Source organism: Saimiri boliviensis, chromosome 9 (assembly GCF_048565385.1).
Source record: "Saimiri boliviensis isolate mSaiBol1 chromosome 9, mSaiBol1.pri, whole genome shotgun sequence".
Classification (NCBI taxonomy): Eukaryota; Metazoa; Chordata; class Mammalia; order Primates; family Cebidae; genus Saimiri; species Saimiri boliviensis.
Window position 1 is genome coordinate 15,009,104 of NC_133457.1, and position 21,442 is coordinate 15,030,545.

The following is a 21,442-nucleotide window of genomic DNA, read 5'->3' on the forward strand; positions in this document are numbered from 1 at the left end:
AGATTTAGGGGAAGTGAGGAAGTCTGTGATTCCAAAGTGACCTGTTTATCCCCAGAGGTCACAAACTGTCAGTCCGTCTGACCCTCAAACATGTTTTCTTGTCATAACAGTTTTTATTGGGTTATTGAACATTTTGATATTTAAAAATAAATACTGGGGGCTAAGAAAAAAAACACTGGATGATCCAAAAACACACTGGGCTTTTATTCTCTGCAAGACACAGATCTGGAGCAGGCTCCTTCCCTTTCTTTCTCCCCTTCTCTTCCTTCCCTGATTTACAAACCTTAACTGAGCCCCATGCTTTTTTTTTTTTTTTTTTTTTTTTTTTTTTTTTTTTTTTTTTTGAGACAGAGTCTTGCTCTGTTGCCCAGGCTGGAATACAATGATGTGATCTTGGCTCACTGCAACCTCCACCTCCTGGGTTCAAACGATTCTCCTGCCTCAGCCTCTTGAGTAGCTGGGACTATAAGTGTGTGCCACCACACCTGACTAATTTTTGTGGGTTTGTTTTGTTTTGTTTTGAGACAGAATTTCACTCTTGTTACCCAGGCTGGAGTGCAATGGTGCAATCTCGGCTCACTGCAACCTCCACCTCCTGGGTTCAGGCAGTTCTCCTGCCTCAGCCTCCTGAGTAGCTGGGATCACAGGTGCGTGCCACCATGCCCAGCTAATTTTTTGTATTTTTAGTAGAGACGGGGTTTCACTATGTTGACCAGGACGGTCTTGATCTCTTGACCTTGTGATCCACCCGCCTCGGCCTCCCAAAGTGCTGGGATTACAGGCGTGAGCCACCGCGCCCGGTCCTAATTTTTGTGTTTTTAGTAGAGATGGGGTTTCACCATGTTGGGCATGATGGTCTTGATCTCTTGACCTTGTGATCTGCCCACCTCGGCCTCCCAAAGTGCTGGGATTACTTACGGACGTGAGCTGCCTTGCCCAGCTGAGCCCATGCTTTTACAACAAATTCGAAGGTGGGTGAGACAGAATAGAATGCAGCCCAGGGCCTGATCATTCCTGCATGTATTTGTGTACTCAGGTTCTCCTTGCATTAGAGCTGGCCAAAGGCAGAGATAAGAACTGGGATTTAGATTAAATTCTGTATTCTCTGAGTCATCTTGCTTTTCAAATGCTCTAAGTTTGGTCGTCTGTCAGAACTGTCAAATAATTTGTCTTCCAAATGGGCTGTTCTTCAGAATTCCATTCAGCAGCTGGAGCGTTAGCCAGCTGTGCTGCTAATAAGCTGTTGCGTCTCACCTTCACTCCAGCTTTGCTTTTCTGTGCTTTATGATGCCAGGTCAAGACTCCCCAAACTAGTTCTGCCTTGTCAGCTGCTTTCTGCCAAACGTGAGCACCAGGGGGAGAAGGAAGACAAGGCAAGAAAAGGAAAGGGAGGAGGTCCCATGCCTTCCACTTCACTTGCAGTTCTCGCTGGTGGCAGCGACTGGGAGTTTCCGACCCTTTTCCATGCTCACAGAAACCCCTCAAGGTGTCCAGCACCAAGTCCTCAAGATCTGAGACCCAATGATCTGGGGCCTCTCCTCAAGCTTCTAGGTTCTGGCAATGCCAAACTTTTTTTTGAGATGGAATCTTGCTCTGTCTGCCAGGCTGGAGTGCAGTGGTGCGATCTCGGCTCACTGCAACCTCCACCTCCCGGGTTCAAGCAATTCTCCTGCCTCAGCCTCCTGAGTAGCTGGGATTACAGGTGCCCACCACCACACCTGGCTAGTTTTGTTGTTGTTGTTGTTGTGGTTTCAGTAGAGATGGGGTTTCACTATGCTGTCCAGGCTGGTCTTGAACTCCTGACTTTGGGATCCGCCTGCCTCGGCCTGCCAAAGTGTTGGGATTACAGGCATGAACCACCATGCCCGGTTGGCAATGCCAAACTCTTTTGTTGGGTCCCCCAAGCCCTAGGGCGGTAGCTGCTTTCTGACATTACCGTCTCTGAATCACCTCAGGGTCTCCTTTTTGTTAAGTCAGTCTTCTACCACCTATCAATTCCCTGTAGCTCAAACTTGAGCCAGCCTCAGAATCTCCTGAAGGGCTTGTTAAAATACAGATGGCCATCCTCCCCCAGACCCCCAAGTTTCTGATTCAGTAGGTCTGGGGTAGGGCCTGAGACTTTGCTGTTCTGTCAAGTTTCCAGATGATGCAGATGCTGTTCATCTGGAAACTCTGGTTTGAGAACCACTGCTTTACATTCTATTCCTTCTGTTAAAATCATGTGTGATGGTCATCACTAAAACAGCACACCACCAGGATCCACCAGTTTGGTTTTGGATGTTCGCTGAGCAGAAGTGATCCCAACTCTCTTCTCATCTGGACCTTCACATGTGACTGAATCCTTTTCTCATTCTGTCTGCCCACACCCTGAGCCTGTGCTCTTGCTCTTCTGCCCTGGTTGCAAAGCCCTTAGTCTTCGTTTATGATATTCCGTCTCACTCCTCACTGGCTCATGTTCTATTGCTTCAAAGTGCCTGTTCTGCCAATTCCTTCTCATATGAGTTCTGATTGCTAAAACCTGTTCTGTCTAGGTGACCAACTTAATATCTCCTTTCTGGGCTTGCTATTTCAAATCCGCAAATACATATTGAATTGTCCACTGCGTATAGAGCTTCATGCTGAATGCTTTTGCCAGAGATAGAAAGATGGGCAAGGCTTAGACTCTGCCCTTATAGGGTAATCATCTGTACAGTTTAAAACTGTATTATATACTTGTGACAAATAACAAGAATATATTAGCAGAATCTCCACTGTCAAGAGATCTACTTTGGTTGGGTGAAAAATGTGATTAGCAGGATGTGGATGGCGTGAGACCCTAAGCAGCATGCACAAGTAACAGTGAACAGAGGCTACACTGCGAGTGACCTGCTAACTACAGGGCTTTGTTTCATATATAGAGAGAGCTATACATATCTGTGGCTGGGGTTGAATTGTACGGGAGAAGGGAACCATGTCAAGAGCAAGAAAGTACCTTGAGCCTGGTACGTGGTGGCTGACAGCCAAAGGGCAACTTCAGGAGAAAAAGAAACAGTTAAATAGAGATTTTCGTCACATTGATTGCTGGTGTGAGTTGTTATCTTTCTGTATCTCTCCTTGAAACCATCAGTAAAATCACTTGCCTCCTGGGAACCTGACAGTGTGTTGAATCTTTTTGCAAATGTAGAATGGGGCAAAATCGGAGATCCCCTACAGAACAGCTGCATGTGCATTATATACACATTTTTCATTTTCTTCTCTTTTTCCTTCTCCCACTTGCCGATAGTAAGCGCCCTTTGGCACTGACCGGATTTTGTATTCTTTTCCGTCAGCCCTAGCTATTGAGTAGCACATGTTTATTGATGAACTGTCTTCCGGCTTTAGAGTTTATCCCTGTCCAGATATACTTAGCATACACAAAGTACCTACAGGCTTGAATATGCCTGCTCATATGTGGGTGGAACACTGGCCCTTTACTCTTTTTTGATGGCATTTGTTTATTTTTATTATGTATAAATAATGCCACATTATTGAACACTTAAAAATACTGTTAAGCATGAGCAGAAATAAAAGTCACCCATAGTGTCATGGTCAGAGACAACCACAACCAACAGACTGGAGTCTATTCATTCTCTCTCTTTCTCTCTCTCGTATATACATATATAGCCTCTATATACATATATGTATACATGTGTTTTATATGTCTATTCTCTATATTTTATAAATATCAAATTAGGTTTATAATGTTTTTTTTTTTTTTTTTGAGAGGGAGTTTCGCTCTTGTTACCCAGGCTGGAGTGCAATGGTGTGATCTCGGCTCACCGCAACCTCCGCCTCCTGGGTTCAGGCAATTCTCCTGCCTCAACCTCCTGAGTAGCTGGGATTACAGGCACGCACCACCATGCCCAGCTAATGTTTTGTATTTTTAGTAGAGATGGGGTTTCACCTTGTTGACCAGGATGGTCTTGATCTCTTGACCTCGTGATCCACCCGTCTCGGCCTCCCAAAGTGCTGGGATTACAGGCTTGAGCCACCGCGCCCGGCCCCTATAATGTTTATATAACTTTACCTCTGCTTTTTCCACTTTTTGAGACAGCATTTATCCTCTCGATTACACCTTCAAAAATATAATTTGATGTCAGCATCATACCTTATAGACTTCCATAAAGTACCTGCTGAATTCCCTATTGTTGAATTGTGGTTATTTCCACACCTTTTGTTATTATATATAATACTACAGTGTGCATCCATGTGTATGTATTAAGACTATAACTTTATATTTAGGTAGACCATCTTTTTGACATATTGAAAAGTAAATTTGTCTTCAGAGGTAGAATTTTCTACTTACCTGAAATGAAGCTCAAAAGATACAACCCTAGGGGACCATGCAGAGTTTCAAAGGGTTTTCCAAAAGCATTGTACATGAAGAAGGCTGCCCCCACCATGGTGAGCACAATAAAGATGGCAGAGAAGAGAATGACATTGACGTGGATGCTCACTGGGATCACTTTGAGCAAATCTGGAAAGACTGAAGATAAGACAAAACTAGGGTCAGAAGAAATTTCATTAGCAGTAGTCTGCAAGTATAATTTTAAAAAATTAAATCTCTCTCCTTTTTAAATTTCAAACATCACTAAAATCTTTCTGATGAATACATTTTCACTTACTAACTTACAAGGGGTTTACAAAAAGGTTTAAAGATAGGATCATCTTATAGAGTTCACCAGTAAAAATTGGCAAAGAGGAGACTTGAGGTAATTTATTTTCTGTACTTGGTCATATGTAATGATTTTAACAATTAAGTGCTGGCTTTATAACCCAAACCTATACATTTTAATGATCAAGCTTTTAATGGCCTTTCTCAGTAGTCATTTTTAAAATAGCTTAACTTGCAATGATATTTTAAGTGTGGCGATATCTGGGGAGTTCAAACATCAGGAAGTTTTCATATTTACTTTGTTACCAAAAAAAAATTGTTTCTAGTCCACACCAAGATTAAAGAATGGAGATATTTTTGTCAACTTCAATATTTTAATGCAGCACAAAACTGTGGGGAAATAATTTCTGATACTATGAGAAATATTTCCGTGTAGAAAACACGCCAAATCTATTTCTAGATTTTGTGTTCAGGGCAAGTTTTTCTTGTTTGTAGAGAAAGTGAAACCGTACATTTTAGGGTTTCTCTTGTCTGATGAGGCATCAGCATGCATGGCATCAGCAAATCTGGCAGAACCAGTCTGGAGAAGTTTAATTCAGTTCATTTTAGTTCCCCAAACATGTTACAAGTGCTTAATTTATTTACTGAGCACCTACTATGTGCCAGGGATTCTGGGTGCTGGAAGTAGAGCCATGGAACAAGATGGACAAGGTCCCTGTTGTCTCACAGAGCTTATAACCTAAAGGGAGAAGACAGACCACTAGACCACGCAACAGCTTATTTCCAAAGATGGACACAATCAATGCTTTTCCCCCTTTCACACACGTGTCACTTCCCATTTAAGAGGTAGAATTTTTCCCCCAGTGCCCTTGAACTTGGACTAGCCTTGGACTGCTTTGACCTCCTGAATATGGCAGAAGTACACTGTGCTAGTTCCAGGCCTGTTTGATCTTGGAATTTTTCTCTTGGAAGCTTGAGTTGCCAAGAAGTCCAGGCTACTCTGCTAGAGAGAAAGCCTGCCTGGAGGGGCACTGAGGCACCAGACACAAGAGGGAAGAAACTGTCCTGGATGTCCACCCCAGAAAAGAAGACTCCAACCCAGCTGCTGTGTAACTGCAACAGTTAGGAGAGGCCCTGTCAAGAACTGTCCAGCCGAATTAGTAAATTTTTGTTTTAAGCCCCTGAACTTTGTAGAAGAACTGTTATTCAGTAGTAACAGTGACAGAGGCATAGGAATTCTAGGCAAACAGGGGCAGGTCTCTGGCAGAACCTGACTTTTGAGCTGAAAAGCCTGAAACTCACTGCCCAAAGTGAGAACTTCTATCCCTGTGTGCCCGCTCTTTCCCAATTGGTTTTTTCTAAATAATGTCTTTTTACCAATAGAATGTTGCCTTTTCCAAAATTACCTATGACCCACTCTACCCCGCCCCCATCCTGTGCCTATAAACACCCCAAACTTAACCAGTAGACATGAGAAGTGGCTGGACATCAGAGAGAGGCAACTTGACTTCAGAGATGGTGGCTGGACATTAGAGAGAGGTGACTTGACTTTAGCGGAGAGCGACCTGTCCTTCCCGTTACCTTTTCAGCTTCCTTCTCTGCTGAGAGCCACTTTCATTGCTCAATAAAATTCTCCACATTCATCATCCTTCAGTTTGTCTGTGTGACCTCATTCCTCTTGGGCACTGACAAGAAATTCAGGATGTACAAAGTGTGGGTACTCAAAAAGACTGTCACACTGGCCCTTTGCCCTCACTGGCAGAGGGCAGCCAGCCCACGTGATGAAGCAAAGGGACCACTGACCTGATAACACATTGCTGTCTGCAGTTGGCAGAGCTAAGAGAGCATTGTGAAACACCCTCTGAGGCCCTGGGGTTGCAGGCACCCCCACCTGGATGCCACTGCAGGGCCTGCATGGAGTTTGCTCCAGCACTAAAGCAGCCAGCCGGTTTCTGCACTCGTTCACTTGTGTGCTCCCTCCTGCAAGGGGTTGAGTGGGGCAGGCTGAGTACATGGGGCACTCCTGTGTGAGTCTGTGAAGGGGTCAAGACATCAACAATAAGATAGTTTCAGATAGTGATACATATGATGGAGTAACAAAATAGGTAATGGGATTTTGGGTGATCTCTGAGTGGATGGGGGTGGTCGGGAAAGTGGCATGAGTTCACACCTGAATGTTGAGAAGGAAATCACCCATGAAGATCTAGGGGAAGAACTTTTCAGGGAAAAGGAGCACAGCTGAGGCAGGAATAAGCCAGTGCAATGGAGCCTGGTGAATGGTGGGGAGGCAGAAGTGGGATTGTTGTGCTGGATTCAGATTGTTGCACCCACTGGGCCCTGGCCTATTGACCATGGTGAGGAGTTGGCTTTTTATTCTAAATGTATTAGGAAGCCACTAGAGAGCTTTAAGTACGAGAGTGACACAGTCTCCTTCGTGATATTAAAAGATCATTCTGGATGCTGAGTAGTGATCACAAGGGGGTGGGAAAGGACAAATATCCAGAAATCTGAGGGAGGCTATTTACACAGGTGAGAGATGGGGGCTGGCCTATGGTGGGAGAGGTTGTCAGATTTGGGATACATTTTGGAGATGGAAGATAGGACTTGTTCAAAATCCAAAATTTTTGTCCTGAGCAGCTGAATAAATGGTGATGCTGTTAACTGAGATAGACTAGTAGAAGAAACAGGCTGGGGCACCAGGATGGGAAGTGAGGCAAGAGTTCTGTCTTAGATATTTTACATTTGAGTTATCTTAAAACCTCCAAGTAGAAATGTCAAATAGAATTTATGTTTCTGGAGGTCCAGGGAGAAGACTGGGCTGTTTAAGAGGACTGGGACTAGGGTGAAGCAAACAAGGTGCCTAAGGTGGAAAAGGTAAGGCAGCAGTCACGCTCCAGGGCCAGTTCTGCACGTGCATGGGCCCAGGAAAGAATGTTTCCTTACACTTCATGTGCTAAGTGCCTCAATGACCTCTCCCTAGTCCTAGCTTTGGTATTTAAACCAATTGGAATAGACATCACCCAGGGAGAAGCTGCAGTTTGAGAGAGAAGCCCTGGGGCTCCCCCATGTATACAAGTGCAGATGAGGGGAAAAGACAGCCAAGAACACTGGGAAATGAGTAATTTGTGAGTTAGGAGCAGACCCATGAGTGAGACAGCAGAGGAGCCAATGGGAAAAAATAATGTTTCAAGGAGGACTAAGTGGTCATCTGTACAAATGCATGCCTCATGGCTGTAACATGCTACTCCCAACCAGATGCTGGAAGCGGGTAGGAGAGAAAGTTTGTTTGGTTCAGAATAAGCCTTTCACCACTGCTGGATGTAACTAACTAACTACACATGTACATACATGAAATAAGCTAAGTGCTCTCCAATAGGGAGTATCCCCTCTTCGTAAATACAGAGGTGTTTGCATCCTGATGGTGTTTACCAGTGTCCTCACTCAGGAGTCATGGCCAGGTCATTTGACTACTGAGGTTCAGTTGCACTACATTTCCTTTATCTTATCATAATCAGAGAAATGCACATTAAAACTGTGAGATGCCATTTTCAACACATCGTGTTTACAAAGATGAAAACATTTAGCAATATCCTGTGTCCGCTAGGGTATAGGGAAATGGGGATGCTTGTGCATTTTGCTTGGGAGTGTAAATTGATATAACCTCTTTTGAGGCAGCTGGGCAATATCTATAAAGCATTAAAATGCACGCATCCTTTGGCTCAGGAGTTCAACTTTGAGGATTTTACCCTATGAATATTTTTGCACATGAATCCAATAAAGTATTACAAGCATATTCATTGTAGCATGGTTTGATAATAAGAATAGGTTGAAAATAACTTACATGTTTAGCAGTAGCATATTCATGTAATGGAATATTAGTCAATGATTACAAAGAATGAAGCAAATCTATAACAGCATGTATGGAATTATTCATCAAAATGTGATGTGAGATGAAAAAATGAGCCAAATAAATGAAGACGGATGTGCATCATTCTGCTATTTGCGAAAAAAGCCAAAAGAGAATGTGTATACTAACAAATATTAATAATAATGTAAGCAATTATCTGATTTAATTCTCCCAACAGCCCTATGAGATAAGTACTATTTTCAGAAACTGAGGCACAGAGGCCAGGCATCATCCCCAAGATTTATATTTAGTAAGTGGCATACCATTCCTATAGAACCTATTCCAAAAAAATTGAGGAGAAGGGACTCCTCCTCAACTCATTCTAGGAGGCCAGCATCATCTTGATACCAAAACCTGGCAGAGAAAACAAAAAAAGAAACTTCAGGCCAATATCCATGACGAATATCATGCAAAAATCCTCAACAAAATACTTGCAAACTGAATCCAGTGGCACGTCAAAAAGCGAAACCACCAGAGTCAAGTAGGCTTCATCCCTGGGATGCAAGGTTGGTTCAACATAAGCAAATCATAAAGAGAACTAAAGACAAAACCCACATGACTATCTTAATAGATGCAGAAAAGGCTTTTGATAAAATTTGACACTGCTTTATATGAAAAACTGTCAATAGACTAGGTATTGAAGGAACATATCTCAAAATAATAGCCATATATGGCAAACCACCAACATCATGCTGAATGGGCAAAAGCTGGAAGAATTTCCCTTGAAAACTGGCACAAGACAAGAATGCCCTCTCTCACCATGCCTATTCAACATGGTATTGGAAGTCCTGGCCAGGGAAATCAGGCAAGAGAAAGAAAGGCATCCAAGTAAGAAGAGAGGAAGCCGAACTATATCTGTTTGCAGAGAACATAATTCTGTATCTAAAAACCTTATATTCTCGGCCCAAAAGCTCCTTCAGCTAATAAACAGTGTCAGCAAATTCTCAGGATACACAAAATCACTAGCATTCCTATACACCAACAACAGCCAAGCTGAGAGCCAAATCAGAAAGACAACTCCATTCACAATTACCACAGAAAGAATACAATACCTAGGAATACAGCTAAGCAAAGAGGTGAACAATCTCTACAATGAGAATTACAAAACACTGCTTGAAGAAATCAGAGAAGACCCAAACAAATGGAAAAACATCCCATGCTCATGGACAGGAAGAATCAGTATCATTAAAATGGCCATACTGCCCAGAGCAATGTATAGATTCAGTGTTACTCCTATCAAACTACCAATGACATTCTTCACATAACTAGGAAAAAAACTATTTTAAACTTCATATGGAACCAAAAAGAACCCAAATGGCCAAGATAATTCTAAGCAAAAAGAATAAAGCTGGAGGCATCAGGTTACCCAACTTTAAACTATACTATAGGGCTACCGTAACCAAAACAGAATGGTAGTGGTACTAAAACAGGAACATAGACCAATCAAATAGAATAGAGAGCCCAGAAATAAGGCTCTGTACCTACAACCAGCTGATCCTCAACAAAACTGACAGAAACAAGCAATGGGGGAAATACTCCCTACTGAATAGATAGTGCTGGGATAACTGGCTAGCCATATGCAGAAGATTGAAACTGGACCCATTCCTTACACTGTATACAGGAATCAACTCAAGATGGATTAAAGATTTAAATGTAAAACCCAGAACTATAAAAACCCTGGAAGACAACCGAGGCAATACCATTCTGGACATAGAACCTGGCAAAGATTTCATGACAAAGACACCAAAAGCAATTAGAACAAAAGCAAAAATTGACAAATGGGATCTAATTAAAATTAAGAGCTTCTGCATGGTAAAAAGAAACTCTCAACAGAGTAAACAGACAACTTAAAAAATTGGAGAAAATATTTACAAACTATTCATCTGACAAAGGTTTAATACCCAGCATCTACGAGGAACTTAAATTTATAAGAGAAAAACAACCTCATTAAAAAGTGGGCAAAAGACATGAGCAGACACTTTCCAAAAGAAGAAATGTGGCCAACAAACATGAAAAAAAGCTCAACATCACTGATCATTAGAGAAATGCAAATCCAAACCATAATGAAATACCATCTCACCAGTTAGAAAGACTATTATCAAAAAGTCAAAAAATAGCAGATGCTGGCAAGGTTGCAGAGAAAGGGGAACACTTACACACTGCTGGTGGGAGTGTAAATTATTCAACCACTGTGGAAAGCAGTATGGTGATTCTGCAAAGAGCTAACAGCAGAATGACCATTTGACCCAGCAATTGCATTACTAGGTACCTACCCAGAAGAATAGAAATCATTCTACATGCACGCAAATGTTCATTGCAGCACTATTCACAATAGTGAAGACATGGAATCAGCCTAAATGCCCATCAATGACAGATTGGATAAAGGAAAGGTGGTGCATATATATACCATGAAATACTATGCAGCCGTAAAAATGAATGAGATCATGTATCTTACAAGCAGATGGATGGAGCTGGAGGCTATATCCTTAGCAAACTAACACAGGAACAGAAAACCAAAGACTGCATTTTCTGACTTATAAGTGGGAGCTAAATGATGAGAACTTATGAACACAAAGAAGGAAACAACAGACACTGGGGTCTTCTTGAGGGTGGAGGGTTGGAGGAAGAAGAAGAGCAGAAAGAATCTGTACAACAAACTTTCATGACAAGAGTGTACCTATATAACAAACTTTGACAGGTACCCCCAAACCTAAAACTTTTTTTTTAACAAAAGATAAAATTGCTCAGCTGTATTAGTCCATTCTCTCATGTAAAGAAATACCTGAGACTGTGTAAAAAAAATTTTTTTTTGAGGCAGGGTCTCACTCCATTGCCTAGGCTGGAGTGCAGTGGCTCTATCTCAGCTCACTGCAACCTCTGCCTCCCAGGTTCAAGTGATTCTTCTGCCTCAGCCTCCTGAGTACCTGGGATTATAGGCATCCACCACTATGCCTGGCTAATTTTTATATATTTAGTAGAGACAGGGTTTCACCATGTTGGCCAGGCTGATCTCGAACTCCTGACCTCAAATGATCTGCCTACCTCAGCCTCCCACAGTGCTAAGATTACAGGCATGAGCTACTGCACCCAGCCTGAGACTGGATAATTTATAAAGAGATGAGGTTTAATTGGCTTACGGTTCTACAGGCTGTACAGGAAGCATGGTGGCTTCAGTTTCTAGGGAGGCCTCTGGGAACTTAACAATCATGGTGGAAGGCAAAGTGGGAGCCAGCACTTCACATGGCCAGAGTAGGAGAAGGAGAGAGAGCGGAGGTGCCACATACTTTGAACAACCAGATTTCATGAGAACTCACTCACTATACAGTATTAAAGGGGGACAGTGCTATACTATTCATGAGACCTCTGCCCCCATGGCCCTTTCACCTCCCACCAGGCACCACTTCCAACACTGAAGATTACAATTCAACATGAGATTTGGGCAGGGGTGGCATCCAAACTGTATCATCAGCTCTGTTTGGAAGACGGTGGTAGTGGCAACGTGGATGTTAAAGGTCACAGATGTTGACCTCCTGTTGTCAGTACTTGAACTTGTCCATGCTGCCCCATCTTCCAGCAGCATAACAGTCTTAATACTTCTGGCAGTGTAGCTGGTTTTACAGGAAGGACTGACATTTCAACATTATGATGATCTGAAAGTTATAAGCATTCAGTAGAAACCGCACTTGGAATTTTGAATTTTAATCTTTTCCCAGGCTAGTGATATCCAATAAGAAACTCTCAATGCTACACCAAGCGCAGCTCCCAGTCAGTCACAGCATCATGAGGGTCAACAACTGGTACTTTACATTGTCCTGTGTTGCCAGGTGATTTGGCTCAGCTGTAGGCAGTGTGTGTCCTGAGCACATTCAACGTAAGCTAAGCTAAGCCATGATGTTCACTTGATTAGGTGTTTTGTTTGTTTGTTTGTTTGTTTGTTTTTTGAGATGGAATCTCATTCTGTTGCCCAGGCTGGCGTGTGATCTCGGCTCACTACAACCTCTGCCTCCTGGGTTCAAGTGATTCTCCTGCCTCAGCCTCCTGAGTAGCTGGGATTACGGGCACTTGCCACCACACCCTGCTAATTTTTGTATTTTTAGTAGAGACAGGGTTTCACCATGTTGGCCAGGCTGGTCTTGATCTCCTGATCTCATGATCCACCCGCCTTGGCCTCCCAAAGTGCTGGAATTACAGGCATGGCCCACCGCATTGGGCGATTCAGTGTATTTTCAACTTAACGATATTTCAGCTTATGATGGGTTTATCGGGAAGTAACATCATCATAAGTCAAGGTTCATCTATACTACAATAACCTGCCTTCTGGAGCCTCCCTAACACTCAGTCAGCTATTGACTTGGTTTTTAATAGTCGTTACTGAAAACAAACAAACAAAAAAACAAAAAAACACCTCTGATTCCATTCATCTCCCCACCTGCTAAAAAAATGGCTACTTCATCATCTCTGATAGGGTGGCTAGGTTAAGCCTGTCTGAAAATTGAGGGTTGTTGCCGAATTGAAACAAATGCAGAAAGAAGTTGCACTGATTTACTTCTTGGAAAAGCCAGAAGCTAAAATAAATTATCATGTGGAGCAGTTTAATTCTTATGAAATCTCTGAATTTCTCACTCTTGTGAGAACATCACCCAGCAGGACACTAATCCCTGCATGCTAAATTTACACTTTATCAGGTTTCTTCTTCTTCTTCCTTTTTAATCAAAAATTCCTGAGTCTGTAATGACCAGCCAGAACTCTGATAACACTCTTCTGTTTTCTGACCAACACTAATATGACTTTTTCTTGGTTAAAGCTGAGAGCAGACCATTCAAATAAATACTGAGAGATTGCACTTCAACGATGTTGGGTATCGTATCTCTAGGAGGTAGACTTGCTTGATCTTTCTGTTCTTTTAGATTTAGGATTACAACACAGAGAAAGGATTTGAACATGTTGATCTGTGAAGGAGTTGTCATTGATCCAGCAAGTCACTTCTGGTCTCCAGAAAGTACTTGATTAGCTATTGACAACCGAAAGGGAGTTATTTATTAAAACACACGGCCAATGCCACATTAGTAACTTAACTTTCTGTGCATTCAGAATTATCCTCCCTCTCTTTCATTCTTTCGTCTCTGATTTCTTCACTCTATGAGTCAATGCGTCTAGGTCTCCTCATCCTAAACCATCCCAGGCCGCCAATTGCCCTTCTTTCCTCTCCATTACCACCAAACTTTTTCAAAGAACAATATGCAAGTAATAACAATAAGAAAAAAAAAACAGCCAATAATTATAAAACGTTTGCTATGTTTCAAGTACTGTATTTTTTCTTTGAGATGGAGTTGTGCTCTGTCACCCAGGAAGTGAGTGGAGCCCACGGCAGCCTCCACCTCTGAGGTTCAAGTGATCTTCCCACCTCAGCCTCTTGAGAATCTGGGATTACAAGCATGTAACACCACCCCCAGCTAATTTTTGTATTTTTAGAAGAGACTGGATTTTACCATGTTAACCAGGCTGGTCTTGAACTCCTGGCTTCTAGTAATCCACCTGCCTCAGCCCCCCACAGTGCTGGGATTACAGGCATGAGTCACCGCGTCTGGCCAAGTACTTTATATATATGTAACACAAATGAGCACATTTAATTCTAACCATATGGGGAAGGTATTATTTTATCCTTAACGTATAGATTTCAAACAACCAAGGCACAGAGAAGTTAAGTAACTTTCCCAAAGTCACACACTGGCATTGATTTTATTTTTTTCCTTCCTATTTTTAAGATGAAAGTAAAATTAGCAGAGCATAAAAATATCCCTTTTTAGTGTATAGCTCTGTGAGTTTTGACAAATGCATGCAGTTGTGTAACCCCCACAGGAATCAAGATATAGAACAATGCCCCATTCTAAAACCCCCCCCCTACCCCCACCAGGAAACTTTGCCCCTTTGCAGTCAACCCATCCTCTGTTCCCAGCTCCGTATCTGTAACTCTATAAGAAATTACAAAGTGTTTTCCAAAGTGACTGTACCATTCACCTTCCCACTAGCAATGTACGAGAGTCCTAGTTGTTTCACAACCTGGCTGGCACTTGGCAGGTTTTTTAAGTGGTAGCCATTTAACAGATACGTAGTTTATCTCTGTGTTGTTTTAATTTGCATTTCCCAAGTGTCCAATGATGTTGAGCATCTTTTTGTGAGCTTATTTGCCTTCTGTAGGTCATTTTTGATGATGTGTTTATATCTTTGGTGCATTTCTTATTGAATTGTTTATTACTGAGTTTTGAAAAATCTTTATGCATGCTAGATACAAAGGCTTTATCAGATAAGAAATTCACAAATATTTTCTCCATCTGTGGCTTGTATTTTCATTCTCTTATCAGTGTCTTTTGAAGAATAGTTCTTATTTTTATGCACTCCAGTTTATCAAGATTTTTTATGTATCGTGTTTCAAATGTGAAATCTAAGAAGTCTTTGCCGAATGCAAGGTCACAAATATTTTCTATGTTTTTCTTCTTGAAGTTTTTAGTTCTAGATCTACATTTACATCTGTGATCTATTTCAGGTAATTTTTTGTATATGGTACAAGTTTGGGTCAAGGTTAATTTTGTATTTTTGTATATAGATATCCAATTGTTTCAGAACTTAGAAAGCTGACCATAGACTTAACATGGAACCCAGGAATCCCATTGCTAGGTATTTACCTAAGAAAGTTGAAAACATGTGTCCACACAAAAATCTATATGCAAATGTTTATTCATATTTGCCAAACAAACTGGAAACAATATCCACTGACAGGTGAATGGATAAACAAGCTGTGGCCCATCCATGTGATAAAATACTAGTTAGCAATAAAAAGATACTGTTACTCACAATAACACAGATAGATCCGAAATACACTATGCTAACTCAAAGAAATCAGACTCAAGAGGCTGCATGCTGCATGATTCCTTATATATGACATTCTGGAAGAAGCAAAATAAGGACAGAAAACAGACCAGTGGTTGCCAAGCAGTTGGGGGTACGGGAGGAGCTCGACAAAAATGGGACGGGGGATCTTGAGAGTGTTGGGCACGTTCTATGTCTTGGTTGTGGTGGTCATTATAGGTCAGCATGCATTAGTCAAAATGCCTAGACCTCTAAATCTAAGAAGGATGAATTTTGCTGTATGTAAATTATGCCTTAACAAACCCACCTGAAAACAAAGCTGAGTGGAAAGAGTTTTGGGAGGAATTCAGTGCAATGGAGAGAAAATAGTAGTAGTAAGAGAGGGTGACAGGACCCAATATGTTTTTGTTTCGTCTTTTACTTTGTTTTTAGCGGTTGAAGGACCCGGGTTGGCAATTGAAATGGAATTTCAAATTGCCTTATTAAAAAAAAAGAATTAATCCAACATACTTGGGGGATGGTCAGCATGTTACATGGAAACTGACTCCTGTTTAATAGTAGGTTTAAAGTTCCAGATTTGGAAAAAGAATTGATTGCACACCTGAGCATGACGAAGCTCTTTTTTGTTAGCAGAGAAGGAGGATTGAAGGAAGATGGGTTTTCTTCTTACCCTGTTTCTGTTAGTTTTTCCCAAAGCCCAGCTGTCTATGGATAACTATTTTTTTATGAACAACATTGTAACAATAAAGTTAAAATTGGAATTTCACCCATACTCTTACCAATATGAAAACAAAATTTTTCTTTTTGTTCCTTTGAAATCTTTGTTCGTCTTACATTTCCTATATTACTATTATCACAATGCAGTTTTGAGATCACCTTCTGTTCTTTTCACTCAGAATATAAGCATTTTCTGTGTAACACATACTGTCTTCATAACTATCATTTAGATAACTGCATGAGTTCTCTGCCAAACGGATGCCCTGCAATCTGTTAGGTCATCTTGTATCGTTTCCATATTACAGCTCATGCTTCCCGGAACATCTCTAAGCACATACCTTTCTCTTTTTTATTTTGGAGATGGGGGATCAGTAGGAATAACCTTTCTGGGTGAATTCCATAGAAAGGAATTACTTGGGTAATTGTGCTTTCTAAAAGAATCAGTCGTGGTATGGATACAAGGTAACCTCAAGGACATGAGTGGCATTTTGTAATCCATATATTAAGCTCTACTTTTTCAACCCTGATTCAAAGCTTGATTGCCTCTCCACGAAGTCTGGAAAGCAGAGATTTCTGACAAGATACCTAGGCAGAAACAGAGAGCTAGAAAAAACTAGTCACTGAGTTCTCTTTCCTCGTAGGAGAACAGAAGGCATCTAAGTCACAGGAGAGAGAAAACAAAACAGGAAATCCATGCTGCATGCCCTGGCCTGCAGACAGAGGCTGTCATACCCTCATTTTCCCTGAGTCTGCTGTTATGGAACAGAGCTGAGTAAGTCGTAAGTTAATGACTTGGAGTGAAAACAGTGATGGGGATGCTCTCATGGGAAAGCTGCCCTCCTGCAGTCATTTGGTGGGGTGCTCTATTTTGGGGCTGTGATCCTTGCATCCCCGTGCTTACTCTCCTGCTCAAATGGGGAGACCCCTGAGCCTCTAATCCAGGCGTCCCCCAACTTTTTACACAGGGGGCCAGTTCACTGTCCCTCAGACCGTTGGAGGGCCGCCACATACTGTGCTCCTCTCACTGACCACCAATGAAAGAGGTGCCCCCTTCCTGAAGTGCGGCGGGGGGCCGGATCAATGGCCTCAGGGGGCCGCATGCGGCCCGCGGGCCGTAGTTTGGGGACGCCTGCAATCTATGGGCCCCCAATCTGCAACACCTTTTCTAGATTTTTCCTCTCTGTCCCTTGTCAGATATTCCAAACCTCCCGTACTCTTAAGCATCTATCACACTCCACCTCCATTTCTTTTAGTCTGTGAACCTGGCTTATAAAGTGCTCAAACATATCTTGTGAACTAAACTCTCTCATTTCGCAGAGAAGGGGAAGGCTATCATGGAATGCCCTCAGCTCGACAACCCCATTGCCATCCGTCTACACCTTCTCCATGGTGCATGCCCAACCTTCCCGTTATTCTTAGGGGAAGAAAAATTTTCTCTTCTCCAAGGCTGGGCTTTCTCCCTGTGCTCTGAGACTCATCCTTTCTCATCTTTGCAGGGAACTTTCTACTTGACTATTTACCCTCCCATTTTTCTTCAGCCTTTTCCTCCCTACTGCTCCATGTCCTTAGTACAGAATTATTCTCAAAGTCTTCTCATTGTACACACACCCCACCCCACCCACAGCCTGGTCTTAGGAATCCTCTGGCTAGTTCCTGACCTCAGTTTGTTCCTTTTATACCTGCAACCCTTATCTTGGCATCTTCATCTCCCAGTCCCTCCTTAGCTCTTTCAGGGACCTCCTTTCCCCACTACTTCCTCAAGACTGCTTTGGAAAAGGTCCCCTGTGGTGTTCTGGCTGTAACATTCAAAGGACCATCTTCAGTGTCTCTCATTTGACATCTCTGTGGCATTTAGGCATGTTGACGGTTTTTCTTGGTGAAGGTCTGTTTTCCTAAGGTTTCACCTCACTGACTCTCCCCTCCATCTCCTTGGCAAGTCTCCCCTCTCTGCCCATTCATATTAGTGTTTTCTAGGGCACACCTTTGTCTACCTTCTTGTTCAACTCCCCTCCCTGGGAAATACCACCTCCGCTTATGGTTCCAACGATGGCCTCTAATCTGCTGCTTCCCACTTCTGCCTCTACCCCAGGCCTCTCTCAAAACCTGTAAATTGGTATAACTGATGGACATCTCTGGTTGATGTTCCACAAGTGACCGAATTAAACATGACCAAAAATCATTTCATACTCCCTCTCAACTTTTTCCTTCTGTATTCCTTATCTCGGAGAACCTAACAACTGTCCATCCAGCAGAAACCTGGGCTCATCTTCTGTCATCATTGGTTTCTGTTTTGAATATTTTGGAAATATTTCCCTTCCTTTCTATTTCTCTGCCAATGGTTTGATTTAGACCCTCAAATATTGGAGGAGGCTTCTAACAGTTCCCCACTTCTCTTTTGATTTTCTTCCAATCCATCTTCTGTCCTGTCACATAGCTGCTTGCCTTTCTTAAATGGCTTCATGTCGTCTGCAAGATAAACTTAACTGCCCGACGATGAACAGGGTGTGCCATGCTCTGGTTCCTGCCTTCCTCTCCAGCCTTACTTTTTCCCTCCACACTCGGACGCATCATCCTTACTAGGGCCACAATAGGCTCTTTGCACATTTGCCTATGCTGTTCATTTACTTGGAATGTTTCTTCAATGCCATCTAGTGAAATTTACGTCATCTTTAAGAACTTTCCTCTGAATTTCCTGTGCCTACTCCTCACAGAGAGTATCTCTCTCCTTCCTGGAGCTTTCATAACAAATACAATAATTGTGATGATAATGAGGGCTGCTCAACCATCTATAGCTCATGGTAGGATTTGCTCAGCTTGACCTCTCTGAAGTTAGATGTGGCTGTGTAACAAGCCTTGGCCAATAAAATGTAAGTGAAGGTGGCATGTGTCAGTTCCAGGTCAGAGAATTTAATTGCCAGTGTGAGAGCCTCCACAACTCTTTGTTACAGTAGCTGTTAACATTCCAGATGGTGGCCGTATCCTGGAATGAAGCTCCAGCCAATCTCCAAGAAATATGAATCACAAGCAAGAAACGCGTCTTTGTTGTTTCAAACCTATAAAGTTTAAACTTGCTTGTTAAAACATAACCAAGCTGATCCTGGATGATATGCTAGTACAGCTCTCCCAAGTGGCTGGTCATTTCAAAACACTTCTGCTAGATTCTGGGTTGTTGAGCAAGTATCCTCTAATTCCTTTCACATTTTCAGAGGCTACCAGAAGGTTTAGGCACATTATGGGCTCTCAATGATCTTTTTAGGGGAAGGACGGTGAAAGCATTGAAGGCTCGTATACTCTTTAACTTACAAATAATTTGTCTCCCATGTCAAGTAATGTTATTTTCAATAGGTCACAGCCAGGAGTGGTGGCTCATGCCTGTAATCTTAGCACTTTGGGAGGCCAAGGCAGGTGGATCACCTGAGGTCAGGAGTCCAAGACCAGCCTAGCCCAACATGGTGAAACCTCATCTCTACTGAAAATACAAACATTAGCCAGTCATGGTGACAGACGCCCGTAGTCCTAGCTACTTGGGCAGCTGAGGCAGATGAATTGCTTGAGCCCAGGAGGCAGAATTCTTTGCAGTGAGCAGAGCTTGCACCACTGCACTCCAGCCTGGATGATAAAGTGAGACTCTGTCTCAATAATAAAAAAAAAGGTTACTGGAGAGTAATAAGATAAAAAGTGTTTTTACTAACTGCTAATTATGTTCCTTTATTGTCTGCCATTAATCTGTGTTTTATTTGATATTTCTAAATATATGGTTTTCATTTCAGTTGCCTTAATATTTATTTTACTTCTGTCTGCTGGGGTTTTCTATTATATTTTGTTCTAAAACTTTGTTACCCGTTTATCTATTACTGATTCCAGTCTAACAGTCACATCTCTTATCCTACAAATCTTAAAAATCCTAGTAAATTGAACGTAAGTCTATATTTAATGGCATTCAGGAACCTCAGGCAGTTGGAATACTATGTACCACCAAAGCACAATGAGTGGAGGTGCTGGTGGGAAGAGACACAAACAGCCAGGCATTAACTGAGCAGCAGCATGGTGGGTTGGACAGAGCGTGGCTTTTGGAGTTAGGAAAGTCTGAGATTAATCTGGTTTTGCCATTTATTATGTTGGTCTCTATGTCTCAGTTTCCTTAACCATCAGCATAGACGATAAAAGAAAGAAATCACAGAGCTTACAAGAAACACAAGTAACATCATTTATGTGGAAGATCTCTATAAATTTTAAGTAATTGCCTAAATATTTTTTAATATCGTGAGAAGAGCAGAAGAATTGTGTTTCCTCTGAGAAGAGTGGGGAATGTAAGAACTCAATGTGGTAAAAATCCCAGGAGGAATCATTGAGGGTGGGTGAGAGGGATTTGGCCCACGGGTGATCAGAGTACATGTCTCTGCATTGGGACCAAGGAATACTCCACAGGAGTCCTTGGAGTACATGGAATTCAGGCAAACTTTCTATCCTGTAGCTCAGTGTTTTACCTTTTTTTCCAACCAGGTGGGTGACTATTGCTATAAATAATGCTAGAACTTTGGATTTATGGTTAATTACTTATTTGAAACCAGTTACATACTTTCCTCACTGTCTGATATATTGCTCTCATTCTTGCTTTTATTTCCCTTATGCAATTTCTTGGACATCCTCTGTAATGGCTGGTCTAAAATGATCTTTGGACTGATAACACACCTCTAAGGAGAACCCCTGAAAGTCTATTATTTGGAAGGAACACAGCCCTTCCACAGGAGACAGGCAGATGGAAGTCAAAAGTTAACTTTATTTCTGATAAAACTATTAGAGAACCTAGCTTAGATCTTCCATCAAGTTCCCCAAATTAGGCAGCCTCACCCATGCAGTCACGGACAGGGCCAGACAGCTTCAGGCCTCCCTGTCAAGGACAGAGGTGACTCCTTTAATCCAAACAGTTGGTGAGCAGGCTCCTATAACTAGTGGGCAGATTTGGAAACAGGAGAAACCACTAGTATGCTCAGTTTCTTCCCGCAAATTCATCAGATTACTCATTGCCCTGAGGCCAGGTGGCTGTGGACAAGGCATAAGACCCTTCATGAAGGTGGAAGCCAAAGATCCCAGCTTAACCTTTGATCAGAAAACTGCCCAACTGTGTGGAAGAAATGCTAAATACTGCTCCTTCCCCCGGCCCCCTCTTCGTGGCTTCCCCCTGCCCTGATAGTATGGGCTTCTAACACTTGGCCTCACCTGTCTTGGCCACCATCCACCTCAGTCATTCTCAGCCTTGGCTGCACATTAGAGTCCCCAGAGGAACTTTTAAAGCATTCCAGTGCTCAGGTTCTGCC

The 21,442-nt window shown here is 42.3% G+C and overlaps 1 protein-coding gene across 1 annotated transcript in view; it reads right to left on the reverse strand.

Moving 5' to 3' along the window:
• CLRN1 (clarin 1) overlaps positions 1 to 21,442 on the reverse strand; it is a 38,902-nt gene that overhangs the window by 9,798 nt on the left and 7,662 nt on the right. Inside the window, exon 2 of the mRNA XM_003925037.2 lies at positions 4,325 to 4,504. Within this exon, the coding sequence (XP_003925086.1) occupies positions 4,325 to 4,504 (180 nt within the window). The remainder of the gene's footprint in view (positions 1 to 4,324; positions 4,505 to 21,442) is intronic.